This window comes from Lineus longissimus, chromosome 1, assembly GCF_910592395.1.
Source record: "Lineus longissimus chromosome 1, tnLinLong1.2, whole genome shotgun sequence".
Taxonomy (NCBI): domain Eukaryota; kingdom Metazoa; phylum Nemertea; class Pilidiophora; order Heteronemertea; family Lineidae; genus Lineus; species Lineus longissimus.
This window is the reverse complement of record NC_088308.1, coordinates 13,970,188-13,989,219: the sequence shown is the minus strand read 5'-3', so window position 1 is coordinate 13,989,219 and position 19,032 is coordinate 13,970,188. Positions and strand designations below refer to the sequence as shown.

General features: G+C 41.1%; 1 protein-coding gene across 1 annotated transcript; it reads left to right on the top strand.

Moving 5' to 3' along the window:
- The first annotated feature begins 12,331 nt into the window (after positions 1–12,331).
- On the top strand, positions 12,332–15,958 carry LOC135482881 (uncharacterized protein K02A2.6-like). Its single transcript, XM_064763385.1, has one exon. The coding sequence runs from the start codon at positions 12,332–12,334 to the stop codon at positions 15,956–15,958; it is 3,627 nt and encodes a 1,208-aa protein (XP_064619455.1).
- The last annotated feature ends 3,074 nt before the right edge of the window (positions 15,959–19,032 follow it).

Here is a 19,032-nt window from a genome sequence, read left to right as displayed (position 1 = left end):
TGATGACCTTCTAAAAATTAATACCCAAAAAAGTCTTGTATTCTTGAGCATGAACTGTCAAAGTCTTAACGCAAAATTTAATGAAATTCTACTATATTTGGAACGCTTAAAAAAGGAAAATTTTGAATACACCGCTATCTGCCTCCAAGAAACCTGGATCAAAGACAAATCCCTTGCTGATTCCCTTTATAAAATCCCTGGTTATACTGCTGTCCACCAACAAAGAACCTGCTCCGCTCATGGAGGCCTTACAATTTATATCAAAGAGGGCTATGATTTTAATATACTTTCAAACTTACCAACTCATACCTCATGGGAAAATCTATTTATTGAAATCAAAGGGAAGTCAACTAACCAAAGTAGAATAATCCTAGGAAACATCTACAGGTTGCCACAGCACAAAAACGAAAACTATTATCAATTTATAAATGAATTCAGCGAGCTGATGGTATATTTCAAAAACATGAATAGCGAATGCTATTTAGCAGGAGATTATAACATTGATCTATTGAAAATCAAAGAAAAAAAGGCGATCAATGATTACATCGACAACTTATTCACACTATCAATCTATCCAACAATAACCCGACCGACGCGAATAACCCCACATAGTGCAACTCTCATTGACAACTTCCTATGTCGATTCTCAAAGACATTCACAACACTATCAACTGGTATATTAAACCATCGTTTTTCAGACCATCAACCTTACTTCCTGGAAATAAAAGATGACCGGAAGATTTGCAATGAAACTAACAATCCTAAACACATTCAATTCAGGACATTCAACACTGAAAATATTATGAATTTTAAAAGAACTCTAAGTGTAACCCTAGCAAATCTCCATCGTGATCCAACTTGGTCAACGCTGAGCATAAATGATAGCTTCAATAAATTTCATACCATAATTACCAAGTGCAAAGAGAAACACTTTCCACTGATATCTGTTAAGTTTAATAAACATAGACATAAAAAGGAACCCTGGATTACAAGCGCTCTTGTCAAATCAATTACGAAAAGGGACAAACTCTACAAAAAACTTAAAGGAACTCCAAGAAACTGTCAACTCTATGAAACAAGACATAATCAACTCAGAAATTATAATAAGATTCTAAGACGACTCATTCATGGAGCAAAAAGGTCATACTACACTGAGCAATTCAACAAATGTGCGAATGACAGCAGAAAAACCTGGTCAAATATAAACTCGATCATAAAGAAAAAATCAAACAATAAGGGTGAACAAATACCAAGTTCGTTCAGTGTAAATAATGTACAAACAACCGATAAAACAGTTATAGCCAATGGTTTTAATGACTTCTTTGTAAATATCGGTCCTAAACTTTCAAAAAACATAAAGCCTATCACCACTGATTTCAAACATTACCTTGATAATCAAAGAGATAAGACCTTTCAATTTACGAAAATAAACCGAATGGATATTGCTAAAGTAATTGACAATCTAAATCCGAAACCTAGCAGTGGCTGGGATGGTATATCCACTAAACTCTTAAAAATGTGCAAATTTGAAATTCTTGACATTGTCACAGCTTCAGTAAACCGCTCTCTTGAATCAGGCATTTTCCCAGACAATCTTAAAATAGCAAAAGTTATTCCGTTATTTAAAAAAGGGGAAAAAGATTCATTTAACAACTACCGGCCAATATCCCTTCTTCCATCAATCTCAAAAATCTATGAAAGAATCATACATGATCAACTCACTAAATATCTCGTCGACAACAAAATAATCTTTGAAAGTCAATATGGTTTCCGAAAAAAACACTCAACAGACCTCGCCGCAGCAGAGTTAATTGATAGAATAACTAAAACCTTGGATAACAACAAGAAATCAATTGCCATATTTATGGATCTGTCCAAGGCTTTCGATACATTGGATCATAATATCTTATTACATAAACTTAGCCTTTACGGTCTTACTGACTCTGCTCTAAATCTCATGAAAACTTATATATCCAACAGACGTCAATATGTTGATTTCTCTAGTTACACCTCCGACCATGCTGTCATTAAAACGGGTGTACCCCAAGGGTCGATCTTAGGGCCTCTCCTTTTTACCATTTACATCAATGATCTAAACAAAGCAAGTAAATTCTTCAATTTTATAATGTTTGCGGACGATACAACTTCACTTAGCGAATTACATTCTTTCTCTACCAAGGTAAACCACATATTAAACACCGAGCTATTAAACATAGCAAACTGGTTAAAAGCAAATAAATTATCTTTAAATATCTCAAAAACTAAATTTATGATCTTTGAACGAACACACAAAATTTTTAATGGCATCCTAGATTTACAAGTAAACGAAACTCGAATGTGTTGAATCGTTTAACTTCCTTGGATTACTTATAAATAAGGATCTTACTTGGACTTCACATATAAATCATATTTCAAAAAAAATATCAAGGGCAACCGGCATTATCAATTACTTAAAACATTTTATTCCACAGAAAATTCTAATAACGATTTACCACTCTCTTATCTCTGCTCATCTCAACTATCAAATATTATCTTGGGGCTATGATCACAACGAAATTTTAAAATTACAAAAGAAAGCTATTCGTGCCATTACTCTCAGTCATCCTATTAGTCACACTGACCCTTTATTCATAAAGCTGAAACTACTCAAACTACCGGACTTACACAAATTAATTGAAATAAAATTTCTCTATAGATTTTTAAAAAAGGATTTACCAGTGTACTTCATGCACAATTTTTTCTCATTTAACAGTGATGTTCATAACTATCCCACAAGAATTAATGATAAATTTAAAATACCAAATGTAAGACACGAATATGCCAAAATGACACCACGATACAGTTTAACTAAATTATATAATTCTCTCTCAAAACAAACTCTAAACAAACTCCACTCAAATTTTAGCTTAAAATCCTTTTCAACATACTACAAAAATGAAATTTTGGGTTCCTATCATAAAAAGTGCCAAATTCGCAACTGCTATGTTTGCGACATTCGTTAAACTTTTTTCGTCTTATAACTGTTATTACTCACTCCTTCACTGTAAAATAGAACTGTCTTGTAAATTAAATTGTAAATCCTGTATATAATAATTAACATTGTACTACATGTAATTCATAAGGGAGCAGGCATTAAGCGGCCAATCTGGTCTTGTTCTGCTCCCGACCACAATCAATATTATGTATTTCATTAATGCACCTTGTAAATTTTGTTGGTCGAATAAATATTCATATTCATATTCATATGGCAATATTGTTCACAGGGACATGGTCTTATACCAAGGTTGTGACATCATATCAAGCAAGGTTCTTGATCGAGACACTTTGGTCATGTTGGCAGTTGTCTACAGGTGATGCATGGACTTAGTAGGTTGTGACATCATATCGAGCGATTTGATGTTGTTGAGACACTTGACATATGGCTATATTGTCCACAGGGGCATGGTTTTATACCGAAGTTGTGACATCATATCAAGCAAGGTTCTTGATCGAGACACTTTGGTTGTGTTGGCAGTTTGCAGGTGATGCAATGTCTTAGTAGGTTGTGACATCATATCGAGCGATCAGATGTTGTTGAGACACTTGACATATGGCAATATTGTCCACAGGGACATGGTCTTATACCAAGGTTGTGACATCATATCAAGCAAGGTTCTTGATCGAGACACTTTGGTTGTGTTGGCAGTTTACAGGAGATGCAATGTCTTAGTAGGTTGTGACATCATATCGAGCGATTTGATGTTGTTGAGACACTTGACATATGGCTTTATTGTCCACAGGGACATGGTTTTATACCGAGGTTGTGACATCATATCAAGCAAGGTTCTTGATCGAGACACTTTGGTCGTGTTGGTAGTTGTTTACAGGTGATGCAAGGTTTTAGTAGGTTGTGACATCATATCGAGCGATTGGATGTTGTTGAGACACTTGACATATGGCTATATTGTTCACAGGGACATGGTCTTATACCAAGGTTGTGACATCATATCAAGCAAGGTTCTTGATCGAGACACTTTGGTCGTGTTGGCAGTTGTCTACTGGTGATGCATGGTCTTAGTAGGTTCTGACATCACATAGAGCGATCAGAGGTTGTTGACACACTTGACATATGGCAATATTGTCCACAGGGACTTGGTCTTATACCAAGGTTGTGACATCATATCAAGCAAGGTTCTTGATCGAGACACTTTGGTTATGTTGGCAGTTTACAGGTGATGCAAGGCCTTAGTAGGTTGTGACATCATATTGAGCAATTGGATGTTGCTGAGACACTTTAAAGATGGCAATATTGTCCACAGGGACATGGTCTTATACCAAGGTTGTGACATCATAACAAGCAAGGTTCTTGATCGAGACACTTTGGTCGTGTTGGCAGTTGTCTACAGGTGATGCATGGTCTTAGTAACTTGTGACATCATATCGAGCGATCATATGTTGTTGAGACACTTGACCTATGGCTATATTGTTCACAGGGACATGGTCTTATACCGAGGTTGTGACATCATATCAAGCAAGGTTCTTGATCGAGACACTTTGGTTATGTTGGCAGTTTACAGGTGATGCAAGGTCTTAGTAGGTTGTGACATCATATTGAGCAATTGGATGTTGCTGAGACACTTTAAAGATGGCAATATTGTCCACAGGGACATGGTCTTATACCAAGGTTGTGACATCATAATAAGCAAGGTTCTTGATCGAGACACATTGGTCATGTTGGCAGTTGTCTACAGGTGATGCATGGTCTTAGTAGGTTGTGACAGCATATCGAGCGATTGGATATTGTTGAGATACTTGACATATGGCAATATTGTCCACAGGGACATGGTCTTATACCAAGGTTGTGACATCATATCAAGCAAGGTTCTTGATCGAGACACTTGGGTTGTGTTGTCAGTTTACAGGTGATGCAAGGTCTTAGTAGGTTGTGACATCATATCGAACGATTGGATGTTGTTGAGACACTTGACATATGGCAGTATTGGCCACAGGGACATGGTCTTATACCAAGGTTGTGATATCATATCAAGCAAGGTTCTTGATCGAGACACTTAGACTTCGACTTTGCAGCAGGAGAGTCAAATATACAGCGAACACTTGGTCTCAAATGGGAAGTCACTGAAGACAAGTTCATCTTCAAATGGAAGCCCAAGAACAAACCCATCACAAAAAGAGGAGTAGTCAGCATCGTCAGCTCCATATTTGACCCATGCGGTTATCTGGCTCCATTTGTCTTTTGCGCCAAGCTCTTAGTACAGGAGTTGTCAAGATTTGGATTGGCCTGGGATGAGCCGAAATGGAAATGTTGGTTGGAAGAGCTGGAACATCTGTCATCCTTTGAGCTACCACGCCATCACCCGAACTTCTCCCCAAGAGTCGAGTGTATCCAACTACATACCTTCTCCGATGCCTCTGAATCTGGATTTGGTGCTGTCGCCTACTTGCGCTATGTTTCTATGACCCAACAGATTTCACAGCGCTGACGCCCAATCATTTCCTCATTGGTAGGGCTGTCAATGCTGTTGCACCAGATGTCGTTGTTGATCGTGAGATCAACAGCCGAAGAAGATGGCGTTAAGTCCAAGTGGTAGCCGATCACATATGTCGCCGCTGGCTCCATGAGTACCTACCCACCTTAACTGTCCGTAACAAGTGGCAGAGAGAAGAGCGTAACATCGAAGAAGGCGATTTGGTCCTGATCGCTGATGACAACCAACCACGTGGCCAGTGGGAACTTGGTAGAATCATCGAAACCAACCCGGGAGGTGATGGCAGAATCCGTTCCGCAATGGTGAAGACGTCCAAATCTACCTACGTACGACCCATCTCAAAACTGTGCATCCTTGAGGAGAATATAACGAAATAATTGTGACTGTGGTGTTTGGTAATATGTAGATTTGGTGATTAATCCTTGGGTCAGGTCAAATTCTTTAGTTGGTTTAATTTATGTGTTCTCCATCATTAGCTATGGATCTGAGTTAATCAACAGATAATTCTTGTCAATTTGACTATCCTGACTACCTCTCTGACCGAATGGTTTGTTGCTGAATCTACATGTTTTCTAAAATTAGTCACACAGTATAAGAGACTTATCCAAGGGACAATATCCATACGAAGAACTGGACCTCATACTAAGATTGGAGTAAGTGTAAGTGTAAGTAATTTTCTTTACTTGAGCGTTATTCCAGGCCCTATGATCGACATAGTTCAAGTACTGGTACCGTACTTAACTTTTTATCAAAATTACAAAATTGTCGACAAATACTTTCATTTTACACAAAAATTCTATGATCAGTCTTGGGCTCAGTGTAACGCTTGAATAGTGAATTTTTGCTTCATTCTCGCAAACTATTCTGGATGATTCAATCTCGGAAGTATTCATGCTTATGCAAATATCAGAACTTTTCACGAAGACGGAATTTACCTGTAGTGACAGGTTGTTGAGAACATCCAAGGACATTGATACTAAATAGTTAATTCATTCATGATTCTTGTTACACCCTTATCAATCTATAGCGTGGTTGATTTCAGACATTTTCCCGGCTTTGTACTGCCAGTCTTTAAAACTACTTATCAAACTCTTGCCAATCTAAGGCCTTTATTTATATGGGTTTAACAGAAATCATGCATGAACTGCGAGCTTTGACCAAGTCCAGCTTTAACTGAAGACAAATCATTTTCTCTCATGAGCTTCATTGAAGTAATTTATCTTTAACTGCCTCATGGCAAACTTTACAAAGAATGTTTCTTTGAGAAATATTCTATCTATATCCAATCCATATATTATGGTGTTGACACTTTTTTGTACTTTCAGTACTTCAGTCCGTTTAGAATGGCCTGCTTAATTTTTCTAATTAATGAGTTAATTCTTACATAAAGTTAAAAGATCTTGTGCCAAGCTATTTGATCTAACACTCAACTTTTTGCTGCACCTAGTTATATTGAACTTTTTTGACTCTGTCAGGGGGGTGGCAATGTTGGTGACTGGTCAATCTGTATAAACCTCTCTATTATTTATGCTTCACTACATGTGCTTTCTAGTGCTGCCATCTGTTGACTTCAGTTGCAGACTGGAGCCATCTTGAATTACACATTTCCAAAATTGTCAATTACAAAAACCTAAAATATCCCCATTTCCACATCAAATTTACAACCAGAACTCCCTGTGGTACTTACTACAAGTATGCCACAGGGATTCTAAGAGTCAATTAAATTATAGGGTAATTACAACTACTTTTTCTAAACTTTTTAATCAGTCAACTTATCTCACCTTCCCCAGTAAATGCACTACATGTTGTACCGTCACAGCATGTAGTGTATCTCTTTTTTGTACATGTATGCTGTGCATTTTTACTATGCACACATGCATGTACTAGTATGTTCATAGTATATTAAAATATAAATATCTAAATTATCCTTTTTCTCCTTTTTTAAATTCTATTGTACTCATCACGTACATGTATTATGTATTTATCTTCAGTATTTGCTCTGCACTTGAACTTGGAGGGCCAAATTGGGTTCTTTGGCCTAAGACTCCGTCGCCAAGAAAGGGATAGGAGGATCCACCCCAATCTACTGTGCACTTGGACATTTTGGATGGGGTCCTAAGCTGGCTCTGGCACATGCACCAGTATCAAGGAACCAGGTTATTACATCTAAATCAAAGACAAATAAAATTATGATTAAAATTGTCTTGCCAATGGACAAAAATATGAAACAAGTTTGTCCGTATTATTTATACTTTCACTAGTTCATTGTAATTTGCTTGAATTTGCTAGAATTGTCTTATGGTATTGTGTTAATTCTGGTCCTTTGATACTGTCATCCCCCTGCCCTGGTGTTGGCCAGAGCTTACATTTTGTTCACTACTCCCCGGGGCCGGAGCACCACTCTCAAGTTATTCATAAATGAAAATAAAGAAGCACTTTGCCTAATTGCGCATGTGCGACCAAGCCCATTAGCATGGTTATGCTTTACGGTCACGTAAAAATAGCCATAGCAAACATTATACAACCATTACCTGATCAGTTTATGATTTCCATCAATATGCCAAAGTGAATTTGGCCCACATGGTAGGACCTTCTTATTGTCTGGCACCAACGCAAAGCAGCAGACACTGGATCTACACGAAGCATACTTTGACGGACTCGTTCCCTGGTAATGCGTACTCCATCGCTATCTGATCAGGCCTGGACAAGTCGATAACCAATGCGACGATAACCAGCACAAATCTGTCTTGCATTCTCATCCAGGTCCTCATCAGATATTGTTGACCGGCACTGTCGATATGACAGGTGATAGGATCTGAAAATAAAAATGGAACTAGAGCAAATATATATACCCGCTTGTAAAATGCAGGAACACCAAGATCGAAATTCGTGTTTTCAGTTATGGCCCCGTAGCGACCAATCAGAGACCACATCGTCCGAAATTTGTTGTTAGAAGTCTACTATATCGGGCGACCCACAAAAAATACTATTTAAAGGGCTGTGCCTATTATATTTCAGATTCATTGCATGGATCCTTGCAAGATCCACTGACAATCTGAGGTCCATGGGCCAAAAAGTATGGAAATATCAGTAGTTATAAAATTGCGTGCAAATAAATGCGTTGCCAGACAGGCGCTCAACTCATAAAACGGTGGTTATAATTATAACTCACACAACGTAGTGAGTGTAATGGTTACGTGTGTGTATAAAGTGTAAACAAAATTCATATATCCATCATGTCCATCGAATCTGAAAAAATTTGTGCAGACCCATGACAGTTCCGGTTCCGGTACAGTTTGTTGCATTCCATACGGGCCGCGCTTGCCGATCCTGCTTTCACGACGCACCGCAACCACAGTTACCATGATTCCCATTGTTGACGCAATTATTTCATGACGTCATGAGCCATTGACCAATCACGCAAGTAGATTTATTCACACCGGCGCCACTGTCTTGAAGTGTATCTAAAAATCGTCTGCTAGAACATACAGGACAACAACGTCGGCGGAGACAGTTGTGAAATTCATATATCCATCATGTCCATCGAATCTGAAAAAATTTGTGCAGACCCATGACAGTTCCGGTTCCGGTACAGTTTGTTGCATTCCATACGGGCCGCGCTTGCCGATCCTGCTTTCACGACGCACATTAACCACAGTTACCATGATTCCCATTGTTGACGCAATTATTTCATGACGTCATGAGCCATTGACCAATCACGCAAGTAGATTTATTCACACCGGCGCCACTGTCTTGAAGTGTAGCTAAAAATCGTCTGCTAGAACATACAGGACAACAACGTCGGCGGAGACAGTTGTGACATTTCATTGCAGACAAAGTAAACGTCCTCTTCTTCTCGATTTACGTACTTTACTTCAAAAAGTCAGTTTTAACACTACTGCACAAATATAGAGTGGTCTTAAAGTTCCATTTGGATAGAGATTTGACGGACTGATTTGGAAATTCATTCCAACCATGCAACTGTTTCAGAAATGAGAAAAAGCTCCTGGGTGTCATGACATGCATGATGTGTCTTGCCTCTGCATTTTTGTACTCAGACATGTCAGAGGGCTTTCAACTTTCATATCATTGAAGAAATAATTCATTCCAATCTACAAGTATATCAATCACATCATTTATTTAAAAATCGTCTGCTAGGACATACAGGACAACGTCGGTGGAGACAGTTGTGACATTTCAGTTTTCATTGCATAGAGATTTGACGGACTGATTTGGAAATTCATTCCAGCCATGCAACTGTTTCAGAAATGAGAAAAAGCTCCTGGGTGTCATGACATGCATGATGTGTCTTGCCTCTGCATTTTTGTACTCGGACATGTCAGAGGGCTTTCAACTTTCATATCATTGAAGAAATAATTCATTCCAATCTACAAGTATATCAATCACATCATTTATTTAAGAATCGTCTGCTAGGACATACAGGACAACGTCGGTGGAGACAGTTGTGTCATTTCAATTTTCATTGCATTGAGATTTGACGGACTGATTTGGAAATTCATTCCAACCATGCAACTGTTTCAGAAATGAGAAAAAGCTCCTCACTCCTGGGTGTCATGACATGCATTCAATTATTATTTCACCACAAAGAGCTGCTTCTGTCAGCAGATATGAGACAGCTACCGGGGCGGGGACTATTTCTTTATGGGGCCTTATTGTTCAGCGTCTCCAAGGAATTCTATTATTTTAGAGTCCAATGGGGGTGGGGGTGGGGGGGGGGGGGGGCTTCCCCCCGATGTACTGACTAAAACCTGTCACTTTCAGAGAACGGGGGAGGGGGTTTGGGGGACTCATCCCCCAATGTACTGGCTAAATATGTCAGAAGGACGGGGGTTTGGGGGGCTCCCCCATGTCAAACAGTTGTGTGAGTTCACTAGAGATTGCTCTTTACATATTAACTCACACAACGTAGTGAGTGTAATGGTTACGTGTGTATATAAAGTGTAAACAAAATTCATATATCCATCATGTCCATCGAATCTGAAAAAATTTGTGCAGACCCATGACAGTTCCGGTTCCGGTACAGTTTGTTGCATTCCATACGGGCCGCGCTTGCCGATCCTGCTTTCACGACGCACCGCAACCACAGTTACCATGATTCCCGTTGTTGACGCAATTATTTCATGACGTCATGAGCCATTGACCAATCACGCAAGTAGATTTATTCACACCGGCGCCACTGTCTTGAAGTGTATCTAAAAATCGTCTGCTAGAACATACAGGACAACAACGTCGGCGGAGACAGTTGTGACATTTCATTGCAGACGAAGTAAACGTCCTCTTCTTCTCGATTTACGTACTTTACTTCAAAAAGTCAGTTTTAACACTACTGCACAAATATAGAGTGGTCTTAAAGTTCCATTTGGATAGAGATTTGACGGACTGATTTGGAAATTCATTCCAACCATGCAACTGTTTCAGAAACTGGAATGCACTAGATAGTACACAAACTAGGTCAATCCAGAACGAGGCTGACTTTGGCCTATTTTGTATAAGTTTTGACCCAGGTTGTACACTGTCAGGTTTAAATCAATCACAACCGTGACAAATGCACATGCCAAGGCAGACATACATACTATTATAAAGCTATTGAGGTGGTTCTTACTGGAGGCAGGGTGTGAAAGACTGGACTAGAGAGAATGACAAGACACCAACCACAAGCTGCAACACTGATAGAAAGTTAGTGTACTGCTTGTCAGGCGTGAAAGACAGCACCATCTACTACATTACTGGTCGTACATATACTGGTATCAAGACAATCCCCCTGCACAATTGCCCCCCCCCCCCCCCAATCGGGGGGTCCTACAATCTGTCGTACCATATCCTACTTGTAATGTTCTGTCGTTTCACCTATTGATATTCCGTGTTTTAAAATAAACCTTGTTGTTGTAATGGCGAACCGATTAGCTTGTCTGTTCTGTGACCTGCTCTACAGGAATGGCTCTGCATTAGTCCCTCACGACATTATATCTGGCGACGAGGATATTCGATGCTAAAGTAAGATACCAAGAACCCGTAGAAGTGGACATTTTGAAAAATGCGTGCAGTTATTACTGTGAATTTAACGGTTTAAAAAGTCTGTGACCACGCCGCGAGAAATATATGTGCGTAATGTACGCGCTATCGCTATGTATGTGTACGTGCAATCGTTCATGTAGAATAGAAATCTCGCCGCGCTGTATGTAGCCCGTGTGAATGCGTTTCCGCGTGTTACCGTTAGATGTCGACACTATCGTTTACTGTGCAGTATTATAATATCCCTAGTTTCTAGCAGTCTTGCTCATAATATTTAGAATATTAGTACCGTGTTGCCAAGATGCCATCACCAGTACGAGCTCCTGCTGACCCAGCTGCCGCTGTTGCGCCTCAACCGATGATATCTCTACCTAACTTTGCTTCATTTGATCCTCATACTGACCCTACCGCTATTGGCCCCAGATGGGAAAGGTGGTTGGCTAGATTTGAGAGACTCTTTGTTGGAATAGGTTTAACTGATCCCACAAGGAAGAGAGCATTGCTACTACATTACGCAGGACCTGATGTAGATGAGATATTCGACACGTTGACAGAGACAGGCGATGATGATGACTATAATACTGCTAAGGCTAAGTTAACTGCGCATTTTCTACCCAAGAAGAACGTAGCATTCGAGGTATACAACTTCAGACAGTGTACTCAAGCAAAGGATGAAACGCTTGATGCCTACCATACTCGCTTGAGAAAACTTGCCAAGACGTGATTTCGCGAATGTAGACCGCGAGATTTGCGCTCAAATCATAACCGGCACTAATTCACATCAACTTCGCAGAAAAGCGTTGCGTGAAGACATGAATTTAACTAAAATTCTAGATACTGGCCGCGCATTTGAATTGAGTGAGCACCAAGCAACCAAGCTTGAAGAATCGCAACATCAAACCGTTAACAAGATTAGAGCCAATGACAAGAGCCAAGGCAAAGGGAGCCAAAGACAGAGCAGACCTAAGCAGAAGACACGTCGTTTCCAGTCACAATCGAAGCCGGACCAGGACAGACGTCGCGATGGTCGAGATACCAGACCCCAGCAGCGACACAACGACCAGAACTGTGGTAAGTGTGGAGGGAGACCCCACAAAGTCAGTAGTAATTGTCCCGCCAATGGTCAGGAGTGCCATCGTTGCAAGAAGATAGGACACTTCGGGAGGATGTGCCGTTCAAAGACCAACAGCGCTAACACCCTGATGACAGAGGCTGACGAAGATTCTGACTACTGTTACTTTACCCAAGCTGCCAAGTCCAACAACCCAACGCTGTGTACGATAACAATCGGAAAGAAACCAAAAATGGCCAGAGTCCCCATGATGATAGATTCGGGAGCATCCGTCAACCTAGTCGACTCCAAGACGTTCAACGTTATTCGCCGAGCCCAACCTGGTATAGACCCGTTGCTTCCAGCTGACACACAGGTATTCCCCTATGGTAGCAAGACGCCCATACTGCTGAAAGGAATGTTCCGAGCCACAGCACGTCACAAGTCCGAAACCAAATGGTCGAAGTTCTACGTGACTGAAGGAGGAGGGAATTTACTTGGTTTCAAGACCGCGTCGGATTTAGGAATCTTGAAGATCGTACATGAGGTTAAATCGAAAACGAGGCCCAATCCGTCCAGCTCCAAGACCCTTCCTGACTCGCTGAAGAAGTATGAAGAACTCTTCTCCGGTGTAGGCAAGATCAAACGTGAACCTGTGACACTTCACATTGATAAAGACGTCAAGCCGAAGCAGCAACCTCACCGTCGCATACCTTTCCATATCCGCAAAGATGTAGAGAAAGAGCTACAGCGTCTAGAGGAACTTGACATTATAGAGAAAGTCGATGGTCCGACACCGTGGATAAGTCCCATAGTTACAGTCCCCAAGAAATCAGGAGCAATTCGCATTTGTGTTGACATGCGCGAGGCAAATAAAGCGATAAAACGTGAAAGACATCTTATGCCGACTCTTGATGATCTAGTAACGGATTTGAACGGATCCACTGTGTTCAGTACCCTAGATTTGAGTAGCGCGTATCATCAACTAGAACTTGCAAAGGAATCACGTTTTATCACCACGTTCACCACCCATCTTGGTCTTAGACGCTACAAACGTCTTTTCTTTGGGATAAACGCCGCGTCGGAAATCTTTCAGAACGCAATCGCCGAAATTCTGAGTGACATACCGAACTGTCGAAATATCTCTGACGATATCATTATCCATGGTAAAGATAAAGCTGAACACGACAAGAGTTTGATAGCCGTGATGGAGAGATTGAAAGAATACGGAATTCGTCTCAACATGCCCAAGTGTCACTTCTATCAGTCAGAAGTGAAGTTCTACGGTCATATCTTCAATAGCGCTGGTGTTACCGCAGATGTGAAGAAGATCGAAGCCATAAGAGATGCGCCTGCCCCGACGGACAAGAGTGGAATACGTTCGTTACTCGGAATGGCCCAATACCTCTCGCGCTTCATTCCATGGTATGCTAGCATAACAGCGCCCCTTAGAGAGTTAACGCATGATAAGACAGAATGGCAGTGGAACGCGGAACATGAAAAAGCGCTAACAGACTTGAAGACTGCGCTCACCGGAGCAAAGGTCATGTCGTACTATGACCCGCGTAAGAAAACTGAACTCATCGTTGACGCAGGGCCCCGCGGATTAGGCTCGATTCTGATGCAAGAAGGTCGCGTTGTTTCGTACGCTAGTCGCGCGCTCACCGACGTTGAGACGAGATACTCGCAGACAGAAAGAGAAATGCTCGCAGTGGTCTGGGCAACAGAACACTTCCGCCTATACTTATACGGTTCGACTTCCCCTTTCACCGTGGTCACAGATCATAAACCGTTGATCGGAATATTCCAAAGCCAGAAGCCGATGTCGTTACGGATTGAACGATGGAGATTACGTCTAACGCCGTATAACTACAAGTTGGAATATCGACCTGGAAGGAACGAAGCCAACCCAGCCGACTTTTGCAGTCGCCATCCTGTAGTAGGCAATGAGCAGAACAGAGCAAACTTTGTCGATGATTACGTCAACTATGTCATTGACAATGCGGTTCCAGAAGCCATGCAACTCGAAGAAGTAAAATCAGAAACCTTACGAGACCATACCCTGCAGAAGCTTAAAGTAGCTATCGAAACTGGCTACTGGAGACGAGATGAAGAGTGCCTGAAGCCATTCAAACGTTTCCAAGATGAGCTGATCGTTCATAATGGTATCGTCCTCCGAGGGAGAAGACTGGTAATGCCTGACGCACTGCAGAGAAGAGCCATTGACCTTGCTCACGTTGGTCATCAGGGCATCGTCAAAACGAAGATGTTGCTGAGAGAAAAAGTATGGTTTCCGTCCATCGACGCCATGGTTGAAGAATGTGTCAAGGACTGTCTGCCTTGCCAAGCTACGTCCGGAAGAGCCAGCAAACCAGAGCCGCTACGCATGACAAAGCTGCCGAATGGTCCCTGGGAAGAAGTCTCTGTGGATTTTTACGGTCCTTTGCCAGTCCCAAGCGCTGACTACCTACTCGTGATGATGGATGACTACAGTCGTTACCCCGAGGTTGAAGTTATAGCTTCTACCGCCGCAAAGACAGTCATACCAAAGATAGACGCCATTATGTCACGCCACGGAATTGTGTCGATTTTGAAATCCGACAACGGACCTCCGTTCACGAGCCATGATTTCAAACGTTTCGCTGAATACCTCGGTTTTCAACACCGCAGAGTGACTCCGTTATATCCCCAAGCTAACGGTGAGGCAGAACGTTTCATGAGAAACATCACGAAGACTGTGCAAGCCGCACACATCGAAGGCCGCAATTGGAAGCAGGAACTACAGAAGTTTCTACGCCAGTATCGTGCGACACCACATTCAACAACAGGTGTTTCGCCATTCGAAGCCCTCTATGGTCGTAGGATGAAAACCCAGCTTCCATGTGCCGATTTCAACCCAGAGTTGAAAACTCGTTCCCAATCGTCAATGAGAGACACTGACAATGAACGCAAGCAGAAGATCAAAATGTATGCAGATCGCAGACGCAACGCTACTGAAAGCAACATTGCCGAAGGAGACACCGTTGTAGTTCGTCAGCAGAAACGTAACAAGCTAACGCCGCCATTCGATCCAGATCCATTAAAGATAACGCGTCGAGATGGTAATATGCTGACAGCCGAGCGAGATGATCGAAAAATAACTCGCAACCTAACGTTTTTCAAACGGGTGCCTGAAAGCCTGTTTGAAAACATTCAGGAAGAGGAAGTTGAGATTCCTGACTCAGATGCTCCGCCCACTATAGCACCTGAGACACCTTCTGGTATTTCTGAGCCTGAGACCTCCAACCAGAAACTGCCTGTGATGACTGAGACTACCTCACAACCACTCCGGAGATCAAATCGAACGAAGAGGCCTAACCCAAGATTCAAAGACTTTGTTCTTCGTTAAGAACACCCTGTTCTGAGTTTTATGTGTTTGAACTGTTCTATATTCATATAGTGGACTTTTATTTTGTTCTAAATAGGACACTTCAAGTTCGATATGGATGTGCTTTTATTCTGGTAATGAAGACATTATCCGTGTAAGGACTAAGTGAAGAGTGATTCGCTATTTGCGCCATGTTCTAATTCATAACTTCGAGAACATTCAAATTCAAGAAAAGGACAATTCTTGAGTCAGAGACAATCTTGTGTTTATTCTGCGCTTCCAGGAAAAGTGTTTAATTTGAGATTATGTTTTTATTTTGATACCAACATCCGCGTCTGGACTTATTAAGCGTAAACCTTTTCATCCAAAAGGGGGTGGATGTAATGTTCTGTCGTTTCACCTATTGATATTCCGTGTTTTAAAATAAACCTTGTTGTTGTAATGGCGAACCGATTAGCTTGTCTGTTCTGTGACCTGCTCTACAGGAATGGCTCTGCATTAGTCCCTCACGACATTATACTACTTACCGTGACTTTCTTTTAAAGTCAGTCCTCTTCACCGTCATTACCATTGTTGCAGGACAATCGGTATTCTTTGACACTGATCTGTCATCTGCTGTGCTCGACCGTGGCAAAGTGTTGTGTTGACACCTGAAGTATCTCTTGTAGACGTTCACTTTCCCCTTTGGGACCTTTCCACACATCAACCTCCAAGTCACTTTACTCTTTTCCTGGAAATTTTGCCTTCACTTTGTAGCTGTTTCTTCATCTGCTATTGTTGTCCAAATTGTAGCATTAAAGGCGGAGGGACTTGAATATTCAGCAGCACCAGATAATCTATATTGAAATCCATCAGGAAGAACTTTCTGAAAAATAATTAAATTCCAGTGAGCTTACAACAACATATTACTGATATTTGCATCATCTTAAACCTAAGGCCTAGCTTAACCTCGTCTTAGGCCTATCGACAGACCATTAAAGGGGAACACCTCTCATGCCGTCATGGTTTTGTTGACATTCTGTGTTTGTAAACATTGCAGCTGAAATGTTAGTTCTGCTGTTTACAATACATTGGTGCATAAAGACACCCACGAACCAGTCAAGTTATGGTTTGAAAACTAGAATTGAGAAATTTGCTTTACAGCAAATTTGATGGTCCCCACACTGTGCAATGGATGGTGATTTTGCTTCATATGAAGCCACAGTTTGGTTTTGGGAATAAGAGCTGGATATGTGTCGTGATGGGCTAGGGCCAGGAGGCCTAGGTGCAGTTATTGATGGAGTACTAGTGAAAGTTGAAGTAGTTGGCGTAGAGTTTCCAAACAACGGGGAAAAGAATAGCGAGGAAATTACTGGTAGGGTGAACCAGGTCCGAAAATGTAACGTCTGAACATTGTAGCGAGTGACGTGTGTCAACGAAAGAAGAGAAGTCTTCAGCTGAACAAATTGGTATTTTATATCTTTAAAAATATGACGTACATAGTATAAAAATATATGGCTTGACTCTTAATGAAGACAATTGCAATTTATAATGAGTAAAAGCATGATTACGAAGGGTTACTATATACTCTTAGTATGTTGACCATTCAACAGGCAGGTGAAGGCATGACATTATGTACATGATTGTATGAAATTATTTGAAAACACCACTCAATTACGTGAACTGAAATAAATGCCTTATCTTGTGCTACGTGCATAAAAGTTACAAAACTTGTCTACCACAGATCGCAGCAACGAATATTCGTCACTCATCCACTGTTCGACTCTTTTACCCTGTACCATGAATTTTCCGAATTTAGATTTTCCTCCGGTGAGGTATACGGTTATCACGAAAAGTTTTCCTTCCTTACTGTCGGCCTGTCCCAAAGTGTAGGCCTATACTTTAATTTTGTCCTCGACATGTGATTCACTTTTGTCTGAAACTTCCTTCCACACAATGTCCACCTCATTTTTTAACATTTCGTAGTAGCGATGGAGAAGGAGTTTCTTCCAAATGTTGAATCTCTCTTTAGAATCGGGGTGAATGATTGCACAAATACCACCATTTCCCCTTCTCGATTTAGTTTCGACAGTATCACAGCCACCAATAATGCCTGTATCGTCATCATTATGTATACTGTCCTGTACCGTGCGTATATCGGCCTGTACATCGACCTGTACACTGTCCTGTACATTGGTACTGTGTATTTTTGCACTTGCACTGACGGAAATTTCGGGCGACACTTCTTGTGCCAGATTCGCCAATTTCTTGGCTTTTTTACTACCAAGTTCGTATTTTCGACTTTCCTTGTTGTCTATCCAAAAAGCCATCTTGATTTCGTTATTTTCAACTGTCAAATGACTGATCTAACGCCAAGAAAATAACATTCACATTTTAAAAACACGAGGGCCTTGCCGCCATCTTGAATGAGCATGCGCAAATGGATACATGCGCTCGACCCAATCGACCAAACTCGCACAGTGCCGAAATTAAAAATTCAATTTCAGACACTGGAATTGGTAAAATTCCGCCATCTTGGATATCGGCATCCTGAGATTCAGGTGTTTTCAACACTGCGTCACCACCACTTCAAACTCCAAAGTCTTATCCAGGCCTAGTAAGTGCCACCTTCTTTCATAAAATGGCTTGTTTTATAAATAAATAACAAAATATGATCTTTGTAAATAAAACCCGAGATGTTCTGGTGTGTTTTTACGTGAATTTATTGCAAACTATCAATGCAGCGTAGTGCAGTCATCGTGTTCTCGGGCGTAGTGGTGATGCGATAGCCTCTTTGCAATTGTAAAGATTCACATGCGCGGTACTGCTTTTCAAGATGGTGGCAATTTAGCAGTGCTAGAGCCGTTGTTTAGGAACGACATCAGCGCCTCTAGTGTCAAGATTGCCAATCGACGTCATCGAGCATTGATTCGGGAAAGTCCGGAAGCGGGTTCGGCAAAGTCCGGAAAATATTCTCGGCCAAAAATTGACCAAAAAACGCTTCAAAGTCATGGAAATAATGAGAATATTGAAAATCTTTTTGTGATATTCCATGCATCGAATATCCTTCAATGGGATTGGAGTGATTGATCCTTGATCTATTCAGCAGTTTGGCT